Source organism: Notolabrus celidotus, chromosome 2, assembly GCF_009762535.1.
Source record: "Notolabrus celidotus isolate fNotCel1 chromosome 2, fNotCel1.pri, whole genome shotgun sequence".
NCBI classification, from domain to species: Eukaryota; Metazoa; Chordata; class Actinopteri; order Labriformes; family Labridae; genus Notolabrus; species Notolabrus celidotus.
The window spans coordinates 12,237,750-12,255,113 of NC_048273.1; the positions used below are offsets into that span (position 1 = coordinate 12,237,750).

General features: G+C 40.1%; 1 protein-coding gene across 1 annotated transcript; it reads left to right on the top strand.

The window, feature by feature from the left end:
• The first annotated feature begins 300 nt into the window (after positions 1 to 300).
• tm6sf2 (transmembrane 6 superfamily member 2) lies at positions 301 to 15,241 on the top strand. The gene is made up of 10 exons (XM_034705880.1): positions 301 to 317; positions 417 to 520; positions 2,792 to 2,889; positions 2,991 to 3,094; positions 4,653 to 4,735; positions 5,131 to 5,255; positions 7,183 to 7,284; positions 9,871 to 9,963; positions 13,303 to 13,422; positions 14,006 to 15,241. Exons 1-10 carry the CDS (start codon positions 301 to 303, stop codon positions 14,240 to 14,242), a joined length of 1,083 nt encoding a protein of 360 aa, XP_034561771.1. The 3' UTR covers positions 14,243 to 15,241.
• The last annotated feature ends 2,123 nt before the right edge of the window (positions 15,242 to 17,364 follow it).

Sequence of the window (17,364 nt, forward strand, 5' to 3'; positions counted from 1 at the left end):
AAGATGGAAGGATATCAGAAGAATAAATTCAATGAGCTAACCAGGAAACTTGAAGCACACAAACCTCCACACCAGCAGCAGTGCCTTTGCTCTGTGCTGGTGCAGTTCATCCATCAGACAGATTTCCCCTCACACCTCTGCATTATTTCTCTGCATTCTAACTTTGGCTGGTGGTGATTATCATTCTCGCTGACTTCCCATTCATCATCATTAACTAATTTAGCACTGCGGAAAAGACTGGCACAACCTCCATGGGAGAAACTAATTAGTGAAGGGAATGAAGCAGAAAATCAGAGCAAGATGTCTGAAAGTGCAGAGTCAGCAGTGAGATTGTGCGAAAAACCTGAAAAATGTGTCATTATTTTTCTTTCTAACAGTTCAATGTCCCTTCTTCTTCTTCTTCTTCTTCTTCACAGGCCGTTTGTCATCTTGGAGGTCGGTGTCGCTGTGCTGGTGGTCGTATTTCTGTTTTATTTCCTCATCACTCGTGGCAACCCACCTAAAGACATCTTATTCTTTGGTAATTAGCCCAGTCATGTGTATTTCCCAACATGCGACACATATTGCCATACGCACAGACTAACATACAGAGGATAATGACCACTATGCATTGTGCTGCAGCCTATTTCAAACTTTCATATTAGGGCTTCCAGAAGTTTCACTTGCAACACATTGTTGGAGAGAAAACATCAATTGTGTTTTATGTGATCTCACTTGATACGTCAAAAGCTGCTTAGACTGATCAGGCTCAGGACAAAGCTTAGCCAGACTTTCCCTGAGGCATGACCGACCCAAAACCTCTGCATGCTAAGGACCTGCACAGCACATGTACTTAAAGTATTCATCTGAGACCTTGATTAATCTGGTGGTAAATTCAAAGCTTTTAAGGCATGGTGAACTGACTCTACAATGACTCATTAACTGTGACTACCACAAGGACTTTTGTTTGAAGAATGAGCATTGAATGAAACTTTTCTGAAGACATTGGTGTTACATTGTTCTTTGTATCTATAGTTAACAATGTTCTGCTGATTCCAGGGGGCTTTTGTAGGACAGAAACAGTATTAAATCTGTGTTGTAGGAGAACTATAACAACAAGGACAGAGTTGTTCCAGGCTCTTCTCAATGATAGACACCCATAATCCCCCTGCTATCTCACCTGTTAGATACCAGAGAGATAAACCCGGATGTCCTGAGGATTACAAATACACAGGAGAGACAAAACTTGTTTGTGTATGTGTGCGCACGTGCAATGTGTGTTCAAAGAGTGTGCAAAGGACAGATAGGGAGGATGTTATACAGCGCTTTAATCCGTGGTATCTGCAGAGAGATGTCTGTGTCACAACACAGTGATTCACTTTATAATGACATTCTGCAAAGTCCAGACAGCAAATCATTGCAACAGCTTTGGCAACTTTTTCCCTCTGAGCTGATATTGTCTCCAACATTTATGTGTGGATGCTCATTTAACTGTTTCTCCTCATTCCAGCTCTGTGTGTTTTACGTCAATCCAAAGTTATCAACCCCTGTCAGTGTATATATTTTGAATGTCTGAAAACAGTCAGACCTCCTGATCAGTGCTGAAAGCTGTAAAAATAAATGAGGGGTATAATGTCTCACACTTTTTACCTCACATGCTTAGTCAGTCAATATTTTTGGGGTCATTAACAGTCAAATTGGCTCCTTATTCGTTATAAGATCCTTTTACAGACAGTGGCGGTACCCTGTGTGTGCCTGAGCTCATATTGATACTCCACAATTATGTTGTTATGTAAAAAGTCATACTGAACTGCACATTAATGACACATTGTTGTCCATGCAGACCAACATCTCCCATTATCACATGCTGAATCTCCAACATGCAGCAGCTGATGCTTTAACAGGCTGACGTGTGTGCCATACGGCTGTTGTAGTTATCTCTACCTCCAAAAATGGTCTCGATGTTGAAAAAGGTAGAAAGGCCAAAGAATTAACTGATGTTTTGATTGTTTTTTCACAGTCAGCTGTCTTGAAAATCTGTCAGTATTGTGGATGTACACAGATTATGTTTTAAGTGTTTTTGTGCCAAGGTGTTGACATAAAGTAATAAATTCAACCCTCAAATTCTCTTTCAAGAACCCATAGGGAGCAGAACATGGTTAAAAAAAGAGTCAATAAGAGCTATATAGCCAGCAGGGTCAGTGATGTATAATTAATGATATTAGTAAGACTGTTTCATGTGCCGATGCTGAGCTTTTGACCCGAGGATAGAAGAAAGCTGTTCACCATGGACTCACTAAAACCATGCCTCCAGCCTATACCTGCACAAGACCTAATTTTCTCCTCGCCCTGTCTCATAAATCAATGAACAGCCAGCTCAAGGAAAATATTTTAATCTCGAAAAAGAAAAACCTTCAAGCTGAAAAAGATCTGACACACATTTAGAAGACTTAAAGGGTTATCTGCCATTCTACTCATGTCAGTTTTGCTCAATCACTACATGTTTGTGTATATTTTTCAAAGTTGGAAGAAAAAGCAGATAAAGTAATGACATGCAACTTTTAAAATCACAGAATTTCTGTATGATGCTTGCTCAAAGCTGACAAAGCTGCTTAATGTGTCACAATTCCTGGATTCTGCAAGTTATTCTTGAGTGTAAGCTGATATCGTGCGGTGGCAGCTACATACTGCCCACCTTCCCTTGCACACACACACAAATCTAAAGTAAAATAACTATTCAATTCAGTCATATTTTCATGTGTACTATCATGATGATGTTTTAATTTCCCTCCACTGTTTCTTGCCTTTGCAGTTTTTGCTGAATTTTCCTTTACTTGCATCATTGACTTGGTAAGCGCCCTGGAATATGATGGCATTATCTCCGGCTTTATGGATTTCTACCAAAAGACGGTAAGTTTCTTGTTATCACAATAAATGTAACAACGAACAGCAAAAGTCCAACCACGAAAAGCGTAATCCGAACCACTGTCTGTGTAATGTTTGTGTTTTAGGGAGAGCCCTACCTTGGAACACCCTACGCCATCATGATGTGTTACTGGGACGGGATAGCCCACTTTATCATGTACCTGGTGATGATAAGCAGGATAACAGACAGGTCAGGAATGGTCCTGTTGGTCCAATTATTTTGCAGTCCACTGCTAAAACCTGCATCAGCACAAAACAATATGCAATGTGACGGTTCGATGTGTGGTGGTGCATTGGACCACTCTTGTCATGGTGGGTGAAATAAAAACACTACGGTTACTAATCTGAAACGTTCAGCACTGCAGGCCCCACCCCCCATAGTTCCTGGACCTTTGGAAAGTACTACTCAAGCAGGGGCTTTTCAGGGGGGACTCAGGAGACTAAATTTACAAGAACTTGTGTAAACAACAGGATTAGACGTATACCTTTCCTATGCAGCAGTATTACTTATTCACACTTGGTCAGCTTTACAAAAACAGCACAACCATAAACTGTGTAAAAAATGGACATAGTATCTGTGACATCATTCATCTGATCCTGAGGGCCGTTTTGAAGCCTATCATCAGCGGGTGCCATATTGGAAATGCTGAACACAACCCGACTTCCTCTGAGCTAGTGTGAGGTAAAGAGGGGGGCCTTTACCCTTTTCGCTAACAGCTTCAGGGCACCTGCCAGTCAATCAAGTCAGCCATGTCCTTATTTGGGCAAAGCTTGTAAGTTTATTATCTTCAAAAATACAGAGTTCCTCCCCTGTACAGTGTTTGCCGATAGAGAAATTAGCTCCTCCGTTGTTTGAGGCTGTAAACATGTTTATCATTGCTGCAAAGATCGTCTCTTTTGAATGGGTGTGTATGTGGTTTCTGGTGTCTCTGCAACCAGCTTCAAGTGGACGCTCTATGAACTGCAATTTTAACACTTCCGCATGGGCTTCATATTCTAAGACCAGGGGTTGCCGCTTGAGCACCTTTTTCTAAATAAGAAGCCCCTAACTAACCAATCACAGGCTAGAGTGCGTTGGGGGGTGGAATAAACATAAAAAAAGCACAGCTAAATTCAACATGTAAATGTTACTGTGGAAAAATATTTAAGCATTTAATATTTAAATGATTTAACTTCATTTCTACATTTATGGATATATGTAGAGCATCAGTCCCTTTTCCAGCAAAGCATCCAGTAAAACTTGTATTTGTGTATCAGTAATACCTTTTAGCAGTGAGATTAATGTTTCTGCTCATGATAGCTTCAGGCCTGTTATTTCCATATATTTCGTTTTAGAAGAGAAACAGTGAATAAAGCTGAGAAAATCACATGGTTTTACACTCAGGTTCAGAGGCTGCATTTATCACATCAAATCAACACAATAGTCTGAATAGAACAGTATTCTTAGAAAAACAAGGGTCCTCTAGAGCGAGTCAGTCACAAAGTGCAGCTGGTGAGTTCAGGAGTTCAGACTAAGCTCTGCCCTGGGGCAGGTGTAAAAAAATGGAAATAACATCCTCTTATCAACTACAACTGCTTACCACTGGGGGAAATTGTGCTCGGTATGTCTGTTGGATATGTTAGAAGTTATACCACTACAGCCATGTGTAGCCTAAAACAGCCAACATTTGTTATTTATAAACTTAGTTTCCCTCTATCTTACTTCTGTATCTACACCAGTATTTATTTGTTATTTTGAACTCTTCCAGGAAAGCATACCGCACCGTGGGCTTGTTCTGGGCTGGTTCGTTGACTGCCAACATGAGTGTGTTCATTTCTGGGATAGTGGCAGGTAGGCCTCATCTTTTATTCCCCCTTTACCGGTCCCATGATGACAAGCTTTAATCAAGTGAACATCTGCACAGCCGTGTATCATCAGTGTTGTAGTTCATTCTGCCAAAAAAATACACACACAGCCCACACCTTTCCTGCCGTCACGGCCCAGAGAACAAAGAAAGAAACAGACTTAAAGCATCTGTTGTTGGCATTTCAAACTGAATACATAAGTGTCAGAAGATCAAACTTGTCTGTAGGTAGTGTCTTGTTTTCTCTGTTGTGTTATCACAGACTCGCTGTACTGTGTGGCGTTCCCTATGGGACTTTTATTTCAAAGTTTAATAATCGATAGACATTGGAAAGTTTACAGTGTGTGCACAAACAGATAGAAGCCTCTCTCTTCCTCTTTAGGTAAATATGGGTCAGAGATCCGTCCAGTCTTCTGGATCAACTTTCTCTTCCTTTTGATGCCAATCTATGGAGCCATTACGATATTCACCCGGCCCAAGGACAGACCGCGAATCGGCGGATACAACGTGAGTTTGATGCATGAATGGTTAGACCTTGATATGAATGCGGAGAGGTTAGAGATGTAGTGTTTACTGAATAAATTTAATCAAATGCGTTCCAGCTGAATATGATCCAGGACATGAAAGCTGACAGAGGGCAGCCAGTGAGGTCGTTCATATTTATGAGTTGCTCTTATTCCAGAGGTGCTGTTGTTGGGGTGATGGAGGAATTTGCAGCATACTTTGCTGAATCTGAAAGATAAGCAGACTGTGAAAGCAAGTGGAGCTAAAATGCTTCATCAAAAATATGATAATTGCTATTCATCATCACATTTTCCATTACTTCTCAATGTTAAGAGTATGACATAAAGCAGCTCTGTTACAACGGTATGTTAAATGCGGCACTGAACAGGGTAATTCCCACGGCTGTCTGTTACCTACAATTGTCAGAGATTTGTGAGGGTTAAGAGGCCAAATCCCAAAAAACAAAGGTATTTAAATAAGTAGTTCAAATTAAGTTTGAATGGTAGAAATCCGTGAGGCCAGTGTGGAGAAAGAAGTAGCCAAAGCCAAGAAAAATGTGGGATTATAACAGCCAGAGGCTTAAATCTGTAGTGGTGCTAACATATTTGGCTAAAAATAACATAAAATCCTCTCAAATATTTCATTAATTTGTTAAATTAAGAGGATACTGAGTTGAGGAACAAAGGGCAACAAAGCAAATAGAGTTAGACAGAGTTAGCATCTAGCTAGTGAACACAAAGGAGCATTTAGCAGCTTGGCGCTGGATACAGGAGACTGGGTGGAGTTGTGTGTGACACTTTCGGCTTCAGCACCTGTGACTCATTGACTCCTCTGTAGAAACTTGAAGAACCTGTTTCTAGTTTTAATAATCACCATGTTGGATCAAAGAGGAAGTGGGTAAACACTGAAATGATCATGTGACTGTAATGTTATCCCTGATTGGTGGCAATAGGTCAGGTTAAGTTACCTTATTTATACCCGTAAGTAGATTTGTTTTGCAGCAAGATGATGATGACGTCCGGTTTGACATCCAGTTAAAAAGAACATGAACATGAAACCACACAAACCAGTCGGAATTGACAAACTATCAAAAGACAAAAACATGATATAAAAGTACTCCGGCTCCATCCATCCATCCATTATCTTGACCCCTTATCCCGGGTCATGGGGGGCTGGAGCCAATCCCAGCTAACTTTGGGCGGAAGGCAGGGTACACCCTGGAAAGGCCGCCAACCTTTCACAGGGCAAACATGGAAAGACAGACAACCATTCACGCACACACAGATACACACACCTATGGGCAATTTAGAGTGACCAATTAACCTGATGAGCATGTTTTTTGACTGTGGGAGGAAGCCAGATCACCCACACATGCACGGGGAGAACATGCAAACTCCACACAGAAAGGTACCTGCCTGACCAGGGACTCAAACCAGGAACCTGTTAGGCAACAGCGCTACCCACTGCTACACCATGCAGCTACTCCAGCCCGTACCATCTATAATTCAAAGGATAGAGAAAAAGATCATAAAATCAGATATATACTTAAAAATAGCTTGAATAAATGGCAATGGTAGTGTTACAACTCTATCCATGTCTCCCCCATTTCCCTCAGAAATTGGTGGAAAGCTTAACTGATCTTAAAGAGGAGTAAATATGTGGCAATCAACAGTTGGACATGACCACATTTGATGATAAAGTTTTTCTGTAACCTTTGAATATGAAAGTTTGCAATATCAATCAAAACTGTGACAGAGGACTGCATTTCTGTAAATGATGTTTCCTGTTTCCCTTAAATGACCAATTTAGTCTTAAGAAACCAGGTAACCTGCACAGATAGACCTAATTCATTCAATTTATTTCACTTGTTAGGAGTACAGGTGCAAAAGTTACCATATTCACTTAATATTCCATCCACATGTCATGACAGGCCATGCAAGTTCAGACCATGAAGCTGATCTGGCGTCCCAAGGATATGATTCTTCTGGTGCTTCTCTTTGCTGCCATGGGTTTCACCATCCTCAGAGGCCTGGTAAGTAAACATCACAACTACAGAGCTATCCACAAAAAACATTTTGTAAGTCTAGAATCTTTAAGAAATGCAATCTAAACACTCTGCTTATGTGGAGCAGTGTGTCCAGAGAATGGCAAGGATATCTTTCCTTTGCAGCAAGTGATAGGTTCAATTAACTGAGCACCACAGAATGTTTTGTGTTATCATCCGTAAAGCTTGTGGCTTCAAAGCATCAGGTAATGAAATCTGGATTTGACAAAACTGCTGTGCTGCATGTCACATCTAAACACAAAAAGCAATCTGTCCACAACATCTCGAAAGCTTAACATTTAGCTCATTACACCAGTATAAAAGCCAAGGTGTAGCAGAAACACATTCTAATTTAGTTAGAAAGTTTCAGAGGTGCTGGTAGATGGATCTGTGCTAAAAGGCTTGTTCAGTCTTTTTGAAGTTGGGTTGTGTGGGGTTCTTGTAATAGCAAATGTGTTAGTCAGAAGGGATTCCAGCTCGGCTCCTTTGTTGAGAAAGCAGCTGCATAACCTAAATGAAAGCTAGGCCAATAACGGCTGTAGAATTAAGCTAACTTAAACAAACTGCAACCAAAGCGTGATTCTTGGTGTAAGTGTATACTCAAGATAGAAATTTGTCATTACTTTACATTGCTGTCAGAAAGCCCATTGTTTTGGCATAGTTCACGGACACAACCGCACTCAAGAAACTGGACACTCTTTATAACTCAGGTATCCGCTTTTCCACTAATGCACCCTTCCACACTCACCACTGCGGTCTCTATAAACTGGGGAAGTGGCCCTCCTTTCATCCATGGCGGCTTCAACACTGGCTTCATTTTGGATATGTCAATCCTGGGCAAGACACCTCCCTTCCTGACCGCTCTCCTTCACGTCACCCAAGTCTCAAATCGCACTAGGTCAAGCTCATCATCCCCGTACTTCTACTGTTTTTGGCTAAATTCCTTTCGTTTTGCAGCAGCTAACAACTGAATAACTTACAAAACACCCTCAAGCTTTCAACTTTGACTCCACTCACAACCGAAACTAAAACTTCGACAGATTGTAGTTGACTGTTGCGGCTGCTGACGTTACTTACAAGCATACTTATATATATATACACACATACTTTTTTACACCTCATGCACATTGCTTGTTCCTTGTTCAATTTTGTTCTATTTTATGTTTATATGTCTATTTGTGTATATGTGTTCCTGTTGGTGCATCTTGGCCAGGTCATATTTTTAAATGATAACTGGTTCTCAAACATTTTTACCTGGTAAAATAAAGGTAAAAACAAAAACATAAAAAGAACGAGCCACTGATATATTTTGAATTTGTATTTTTCATCACAGTTTAACTTCATTTTGAGCACCAAGTACCTAGCCTATCGAATTTTAATAATAATGGCTGCAGAATTTCAGCTCAATCTTTCCCCTCAACATCTTGCACAATGTATTTTGATAAGGTATACATATGGTGTGCACCATGGGTTATGTTATAATGCAATAAAAAACAATGAGAGCCAAATGAAGATGCACTTCCATCTTGCTTTTCTGGATATCTGATTTAACTTCTGATTTTTGAAGAGAGTTGGTAATAATAAAAACAGTGGCACACAGCACGGCAGGAAACTCTGGATGGTAAGTAAAGCATACTGCAGCCGTATGTAAGCTGTTAATATCCTCTCATTCAGAAAGGTCATGAAATACTGTTGCTGCCAAGTCCCACTCCTGACAGCAAGTAATTATCTCAGTTTGTGGACATGGGCTCATAATTTACACACCTGCACCACCAGGTAACTTGTAACTTGTAATCTTCTTCTCCTCAGTAGGCACAGAAGTTCCTCCCCTCTTTCCTTCTGTCCATAGAGTTCCATTCTTTTTTCTGTAAACTCTGAATCGTAGAGTTGTCCTCATATATCCGCAGTGAACGGCATGTCGTTGTTGCTGTTGTTATCACTCAACTTTTTAGTTTGGGTATATTTTTGTCTCTTTCGAAGCTTGCAGATCCAAACAGCTGATCAGAGCGCTGCAGGGGGAAGAACACGTATGTGCCGCTTCTGAATATAGTGCAGAATGAATGAGCTCCATGCCTGCAAAGTAAGGTGCTGAAAAGTTTCCAAATAGACAAATAGAGCTTTCACTCACACTGAGAAGAGGGCTTGGTTGGAGTTTGTTGAAATCAGCTCGATCACAAGATACAGCTGGCCCTGTTTGTAGCGGTTGATAGCCTAGCTTCCGTCAGCTTTCTCAACAAAGGGGCCGAGCTGATTGGGATCCCTTGTGGCTAACACACTCACCATTGATAAGTACCTCATACAACCCAACTTAAAAAAATAACTGTCCCTTTAAGTGTAACCATCTGCTTACTGTAGGTTCTTATTTACAAAACAGAAACATGAGCGGTATTCATTCTTTCTTCAAACTCTCCCTTGGATGAACAGAGGAGCATGCCTCCTGAGATGTCAAACAAAGGCATTTTCTTTTATTCAGAATGTGCCAAGGAAAATGTTCACATTTGATGCTACTCTCTGTGGGAAGAAAAATGAATTGAATTGGATCACACTGTGAGGTGTTCCTCTTACTTTGCCCAGGTTGCTTTAGACTCTCCACTGGAAGCCTGCTCTGTCTACCTGAGGAACTTTGAGCCCTACCTGAAGGATCCTGTGGGTTACCCGAAAGTTATGGTAAGTGTTTTTCCTCTTTGTCTCTGAACTTAGCCACTGCGTCTGCAGGAGCAGCGGTACTTGAGCACTCATTTCCTGCCTATTTTAAATAACAAACCACAGAATGGACCCCTGATTTCATGGTTATCACTCTGAGTGTGTTGGAAGCTCGCCCTTATTGCCTCGACTCTTTCAGCCTGTAGATAATTACAGAGACATTTTTCATCATTACAGCAACAATGAGCAAAGATGAGAGGCCAGAGCATCTCTGTGTCCCTTTTTCATTTGTAAGAGATAGATAAGAGATTATTACTGCGACTGGCAGTGAATCTGATATCATTCTATTTTCTTCTGCCGACCCCACCTGTCTGAGGGTTTTGTTGTGTTTTGTTCAGAGTACACAGCTTTGTCAATAGGTTATCCAAAGACCTTGTCGGGGCTGCAGTCCAGGCACAATTGCAAGTCATTGATCAGACAGACGCACCGCATGCTGAGAACTTGATAAGCTAATCCCTCTCCAAAAGCCCCCCCATCAGCAGCTCACTGGGTGGGTGGAGGGTGTGTGTGCAGCATGTGAAGTATGTCTTGGTGAGGGTGTTTGTGTGTGTGTAGCAATGAGTCATGGCTTCTCGTGTGTATGTGGGTGTGAAGAAATGAAATGAGGTTTGGTTTGCTGAACAGGGTCACACTGTTTCTGCAGAGACTGACCTCTTAATTCACTGATGTTGATGAATGATTTGTGACAGATTACCGCAGCAGCACTTAAAAGACATTTCAACAAAAGACTGAAGGGCATGTATGATTGGCTCTTGGGCCTTGGGCTGAACTCATTAGAATTCATCCAGAACTCAGAGCGATAATGAAAAGAAACTGTTCAGTGGTATAATTTGAGGGTTTTATAAAGTGGGAAAGTGGGCTTTCATTCTCCAAATATTTCAAGTTGAAGGTCAAGACAGCCTCTGTAATGACCCTGGTAGTAGAGAATTGGGCTGAGAGTGCAAATTGTAGCAGAGACTCAAGTTCTGCACCGAAAGAACAATACACCATGTTCACATGGCAGCCATCTTTTCTGTGATGTCATGCTCAGGGTGAAATATTTAAAGTCATTAATGTAGTGCTTCATCCGAGGTTGTGGGTCATACAAATATTGAGAATCTGGCAGATTATCATGTCATTGCTAAACAATCAACAAGAAACTACAAAAACAATGAATGGTGGAAATCTGAGCCATATTTAAAGGTATAAAATTGACTAGATAACCCTTGAGCTACCATCAGACAACAGCTAACATTAGCATTCAGCCACTAGTGTACTGGTGTGTTTTAAGCCTACCACAGAATATTTACTGTTTAGCTTCTCTTTAATTTGCAGGCTGACTGCAGAAACACGGGAAACACGGGAAACCACATACACACCACTTGATATTTACAGCAATAATATTTATAGCCTGGTTCAAAAAACAGTTTATGTCTGAGTAGCTAATTTATCTTTTTAGACACACTGTACTTGGTGATTTTTTTTATAACTCTGTATTCTTTGAAGATATTAAACGTAACAGTTTTGCCCAAATAAGGACATGGCTGACTTGGTTGACAGGCAGGCACCCTGTAGCTGTTAGCGAAAAGGCTAAAGGCCCGCCTCTTTACCTCACACTAGCTTGGACGAAATTTTGTTGTGTTCAGCATTTCCAATATGGCACTCGCTGACAATTGGCTTCAAACAACGCTTCAGGAACAGAATGGTTGCGTCACGGATACTTTGTGCATTTTTTATAGTCTATGGTACAAGCCTTAATGTCTGAATACATTTCCCTGTAAGGATCCTGGGCCTGGCAAACTCATAAGCTCAGTTTAGACCAAGCGGCAACCTCTGGTCTAAAAATACGAGTCCCATGCGGAAGTGCTAAAAACTGCAGTTCATCGAGGATCCGCTTGGGGCGGGCTCCGGAAGTACCGGAAACCACATACACACCAATTCAAAAAAGCCGATCTTTACAGCAGAAATAACATGTTTACAGCCTGGTACAAAAGATGAGTGTAGTCTTGATAGCTCATTTCTTGATCGGCACACACTGTGAGGGGGGGGAATTTTTTTCTAATGCGGCAATTTCGAAGATATTTATATTACGAGTCCTCCAATGAGAGGCACAGCTGACTGCGGGAACACTGTAGCTGTTGGCTATGAGGCTCAAAGCCCGCCTCTTTACGTCACAATCACTCGACAGCAGCAATATGGCTGCCGTCGATGATTGGCCTCAAAACAGCTCTTCAGAAACAGATGGGTGACGTCACGGATACTACGTCCATATTTTATACAGTCTACTGTAGGGTTTCGACTGGCAATATACGTCTTACACTCCATAAACACCCCTCTCATGTCCATTCTCAAACTTAAAAGTTATTAAAGAATTGGCTGAATGCAGAGTTTGGTGGTAGGCAATATATTACAAATATATATTCTTAACTTGAAATGTGGCCTTAAGTCTCTCCGACTTTTCACTGTCCATTGTCCTTGTAGTTCCAATTAGGGATATAATGAAAACATTTAGTCAGATTCTTGGAGTGAAAATGACTTACACTGTGGGACCAAACCAAGTGACATCACAGGGTGATGCCTGCTGTGGAAATATAAGACTACATTTTTAAATGTAACATTTCCTTGAGAGCTCATTTGACATCTTTACACTTAAAAAAATGTGCACCATTAACTTTTCGAGCATCATGTTACTACTGCTAGTCACTTCACAGAATACATAGTTAAATTCAACATGATTTAATATTAAGATGATAAAATGATGTACTGTTAGGGAATAGTTGGACCTTGAGATAACAGAACTAAAACAACAAACAACTGTAACAAACCCTGAACACTTTGAATTTGGCACGTCTAAATAGGAAAGGGTTGAGCTAATTTTACTCAAAATTCATACCTCTAGTTTACTCCCCATACCTACAAAGTTATGCTGCAGTTTTCATTAATTTAGCAGCACTGATAGAGCATTAAATAATTCTGAAGGTGTTTATATTTACATAATTAAGGCAGGCCTCTCTTGTCCTGCTGTGTAAGCCAGAGTAGAATATGGATGTAGTGTATTGATGATCTACTGGAGTGTTGGTCAGGGGCCAACAAAAACAAGGCCTGACAGTGATGAAGAGGAAGTCTTTCTGCACTATGTTGTAGAATGCCTTTATAATGGACTCTACACTATAATTTACACCAAGCCTCACAAGTTTAGAAGATGTCAAATATAGATGGATTCATTCACAATGAGGGGGAAACACATTGTCACTTTCACAGTCAATATCCAACCAATTGAACACTTCAGATCATAATACTGTTGCATTTTTTTTTTGTCCACAGATGCTGCACTTGTTTTTCTATGGACTGCCTCTGTTAGGAGCATTTGCTTATGGTCTCCTCAAGCCTGGGTGCACATGGATGTTAGACTGGACTGTGTTCTTCGCTGGAGCCATGATCCAGGTAACACCATGAAGGCTAACAGTCAAGTGAAATATTGTTGTCCCTGTTTGATTCAAGTTTTCATCTCCAGTTTGTGTTCAGATCAAAGAAGTTTGTCAAATATTAGCTCCTTGTCCTGAGCTTCAATCCTGCTAAGAATAACCTGGACCACATTCATCCTTTTGCGTATATTTCCTTTGATAAATAAATTGTGGTGTTTTCTATTTTAATTATCTCAGAGAAAGATACAAACAAGAAAACAGGAGGAAACATTTGATTACGACCTTTATTTACTGTTTATGAGAGGTTGCAGATTCTACCCTCCCTGTTTTCAAAAGAGCCAGCCTCTAAAGTCTGTGCATCTCTTCTGCGGGGCTTTATCTTTTCTTTAAAGAGGTTTTTCTGAATGCGGATAATAACTAGGAAGAGAGACCAAAGGTAGCTCATTCTCTCTGTAGTTTTTGTGGAAAGAAATGTTAAAGTGTCAGATATTATGTGAGTAAAGAACAAAACTGTCAGCAGTGGAAGTATTGGTGCTGATAGGATATTAAAAATGTATTTATGACAGGCTGAATTCTCTCTTGTTATCTGTATCATCTTTCAGTGCCAGTGGTCCCACATTGGAGGGTCTCTCCACTCTCGTACCACAGCTCCATTTCGTATCCCTAATGATGCTTTCTGGTCCGTGCTTGTGATCAACCTACTCTACGCAGCCACTCCCATCCTTGTGGCCTTGCGAGTTCACAGTAATCCCTATTTCTTCCTCAAGATTGCTCCTTTCCCAGGGCAGACAGGTCTGCCAAACAGTGAGGAGAAAGATACCAAGTTCAAAGAGAAGTAGTCATTCATCCTCTTCTTTTGCTTTTAGAGTTAAACAGTTGAGTTATGAAAAGCTGGTTTATATCATTTCAAAATGCCAAAATACAAGACCCCTTTTTCAGAGGTGTTTGGATTAAGCAGTTTTCAAAAAGTTTGTATCTTACATTTTCCATCCTTGTGTCATGGTCCGGCTCGAAAAGAGGCGATATTGACCAGTGAGCTGATCTATTGATCCAACATTTTGTTCCAGACTGAATTATCTACATGACTATTTTATGGATTGCAACACAAATTGTTCAGATATTTATGGTGCCAAGAGGATGAATCTTAGGATTCTGCAGGCCCCACTGCAAGTTTGACATGTTTGGCCTTAAGAGCAATATCATGACAACTTTGAATGAACTTTCATCAAGTCAGTACAGACATTTATAGTGCCAAAAGCAGTTAAATTTGAACTTATTCTGTAAAATATCACAATTACTAGCTGTGTGGACACATTCAAACACTCCTGGTTCCCAGATAATGAATTATCATGAGTTTGGTGACCATGAGTAAAAAGTCATATAACTATTGTATGGATTACTGGGATATTTGACTAAGACAGTTAAGGCTTCAGTATGACATGTATGAACTTTAGTCACCCTGAGACTCTTCCTCTAGCACCATCACCAGGTCAAAATCAGTATGTTTTTCAACTCTCTGGTCAATGAACGAATACCTGCCCAACACACAACTTTTGCATCACTTCCCTGAGCTGTGCTGATGTAATGTTGTGAAATATTAGCATCCTAACATGCAATGAAATGTCTTTCTGGTAAACACACTTTTTCCTTCCTAATATATCCATATATAAGCAGCACCGACAGTATAAATCAACATAATTGCACAGAAAGCAGAACTGATGATACGAGTAAGCTCACATAAAAGCAAGTAAAAGGCATTTTGTTTTCAGCATTAGTGCTCTTTGTTCTGTTTGAATATCATATCACAGACACTGTGTTCAAATCAGAGGCTTCTCATTCTTTACAGGTATAACAGTTGTTTCATAATAAAAATGTAAAACATCCAACCTGTTTAAGATTCATGATTATAGTGCACACATTCTTAGACGTTCCTACACCTCAGCTCTGTTTTGCAAGATGTCATACATATAGACAGGCATAATGTTTGGATTAGAGTTTTCTTGGCAGCAGTGACTGGCTTTACATTTTGGCATACATAACCAAATGTTAAAGAACAAATCACACAGAGCCAGAGGAGCTCATGGAAGTACTGCAAAGCATCGTCTGTGCATTGTACTAATCAGAAAAGTGCCAGGCAGTTTTCTACACTGAAGTTTGTGTTCACAGATGGAGCATAAATCAAGGTGAGAAAATAAACATACATCTTTATGTTAAAAAAGTAAAACAAAAACCCAACAACTGTAGAATAGAATGAAATATTTTCACTTTTTTTGTAAATATTTGATTCTGTCTTAAGTTTTTTTTTTTTTTTTTTTTTTAACTTTTTACGTACTTATTTATTTGTGTTTTTTATTTGTGTGCCTTGCCGGGAGTCTGCAAAATTTATTTATGCCTGCATAATGACAATAAAGAAACTTGAATCTGGATGTACCTGCTCCAAACTCCTGCATGAAAAAATGATGGAGGAAACAATGAGGTTGAAGTTTTTCTGTTTTTTATTTGGGTAAGGTGGATGGGAGATACAAGCATAAGAAAGTTTAACAATACCCTAAATGTGTTACTTAACAACTGACATAAAGGTTTGGAAAGTATTTGTGGGATTTAGACTACGTAGAAATGTAATATAATATTCAAAGTTATGTTTAAATTAGTGTATAACCACCGGAATACAAAAAAAGTGTTTTTTGTTAACTTAGAATGAGTCTTTTATATCTACACAAGGAGCAGGTTCCCCTCCACTTTCTTGCACCACCATGTCATTACAGAGCAGACAAACTAGTAACATATCAGTTTCTGTACTTAGTAAGCAAAATGCACCAGTTGAAAGACAGGAGAAGAAAGTGGTTGTTGCTGTTAAGTGTCATGAGTTGATTTTATTTAATTTTTTTCTGTCTTTTTGTCCTGTTTAAATCTGTAAATTCCCCTTGTGTTGTTGCCTTTGTTTCCTCCCTGTCTGTTTTATATATTAGTTACGACTAGAAGTTATGTCTTCCTTTGGTTATTAGTGATGCTGTGTGTGTGTGTGTGTGTGTGTGTGTGTGTGTGTGTGTGTGTGTGTGTGTTTCTTAGTCTACTCTATTGTGTTTCCTGTTTTATTTTGTAGGTCTTGCCCCCTTTGTGTCCAGTTTAGTTTTACTTACTTCCCTTATGTGTTTCATTCCTTCTTAGTTTTGCTCATTAGTTTCACCTGTGTCCTGTATCTAGTGTCCACACCTGTTGCTCGTTGCCCTGTGTGTATTTAGTTTCTCTGGCTGTTTTCAAAATCGCCTGCTACATACTACCCATAAATGCAGTATGCAGTACATACTGCATACTACTAATATGTAAGATTTCAGGATAAAACCAAGCGCTAGATTGAGAGGGTTCTGGGATTGCCCCTGAATATTTCGTACACCCTTTGTAGATTAGTGGACTGACTGTGGGACTTCCAGGTTTTCACATTAGCATGAATGTTAACTTCTGTTAATTTTGAACAGAATAAATACATTACTATTGCCCAAGTTAACGTCCTTGTTACAGGGTTAACAATCAACAGACTTACTTTTGATTTACTGTACCAACCTATCCTTATTTACAGAACTGAATTTGTAGTATAGAGTTTAGAGTTTTTAATAGGGCACATTTACATTGCTCCTCCAAGAATCACCACATTAATGCTGTGGAGGGGTTTGTGTATCCTGGTGAACCTCAAAAAGCCCCCAACTGAACACCTCAGTGTTGGAACTTTCCCTGATGAACAAGGGGGTCGCCTCATTACGTCTTAAGGTCACTGGGGTGAAAGCTCTGACTGTCATTTGTGCATATGCACCAAATGGCAATTCAGAGTCCACAGCCTTCTTGGAGTCTTCTGGGGGACTTCAACGCCCATGTGGGCAATGATGGAGACACCTGGACAGGGTGTGAATCGAAACTTGATTAATAATTGTTTTGTGTTTTCAGGTGCCGACTAGGGATGTTAACA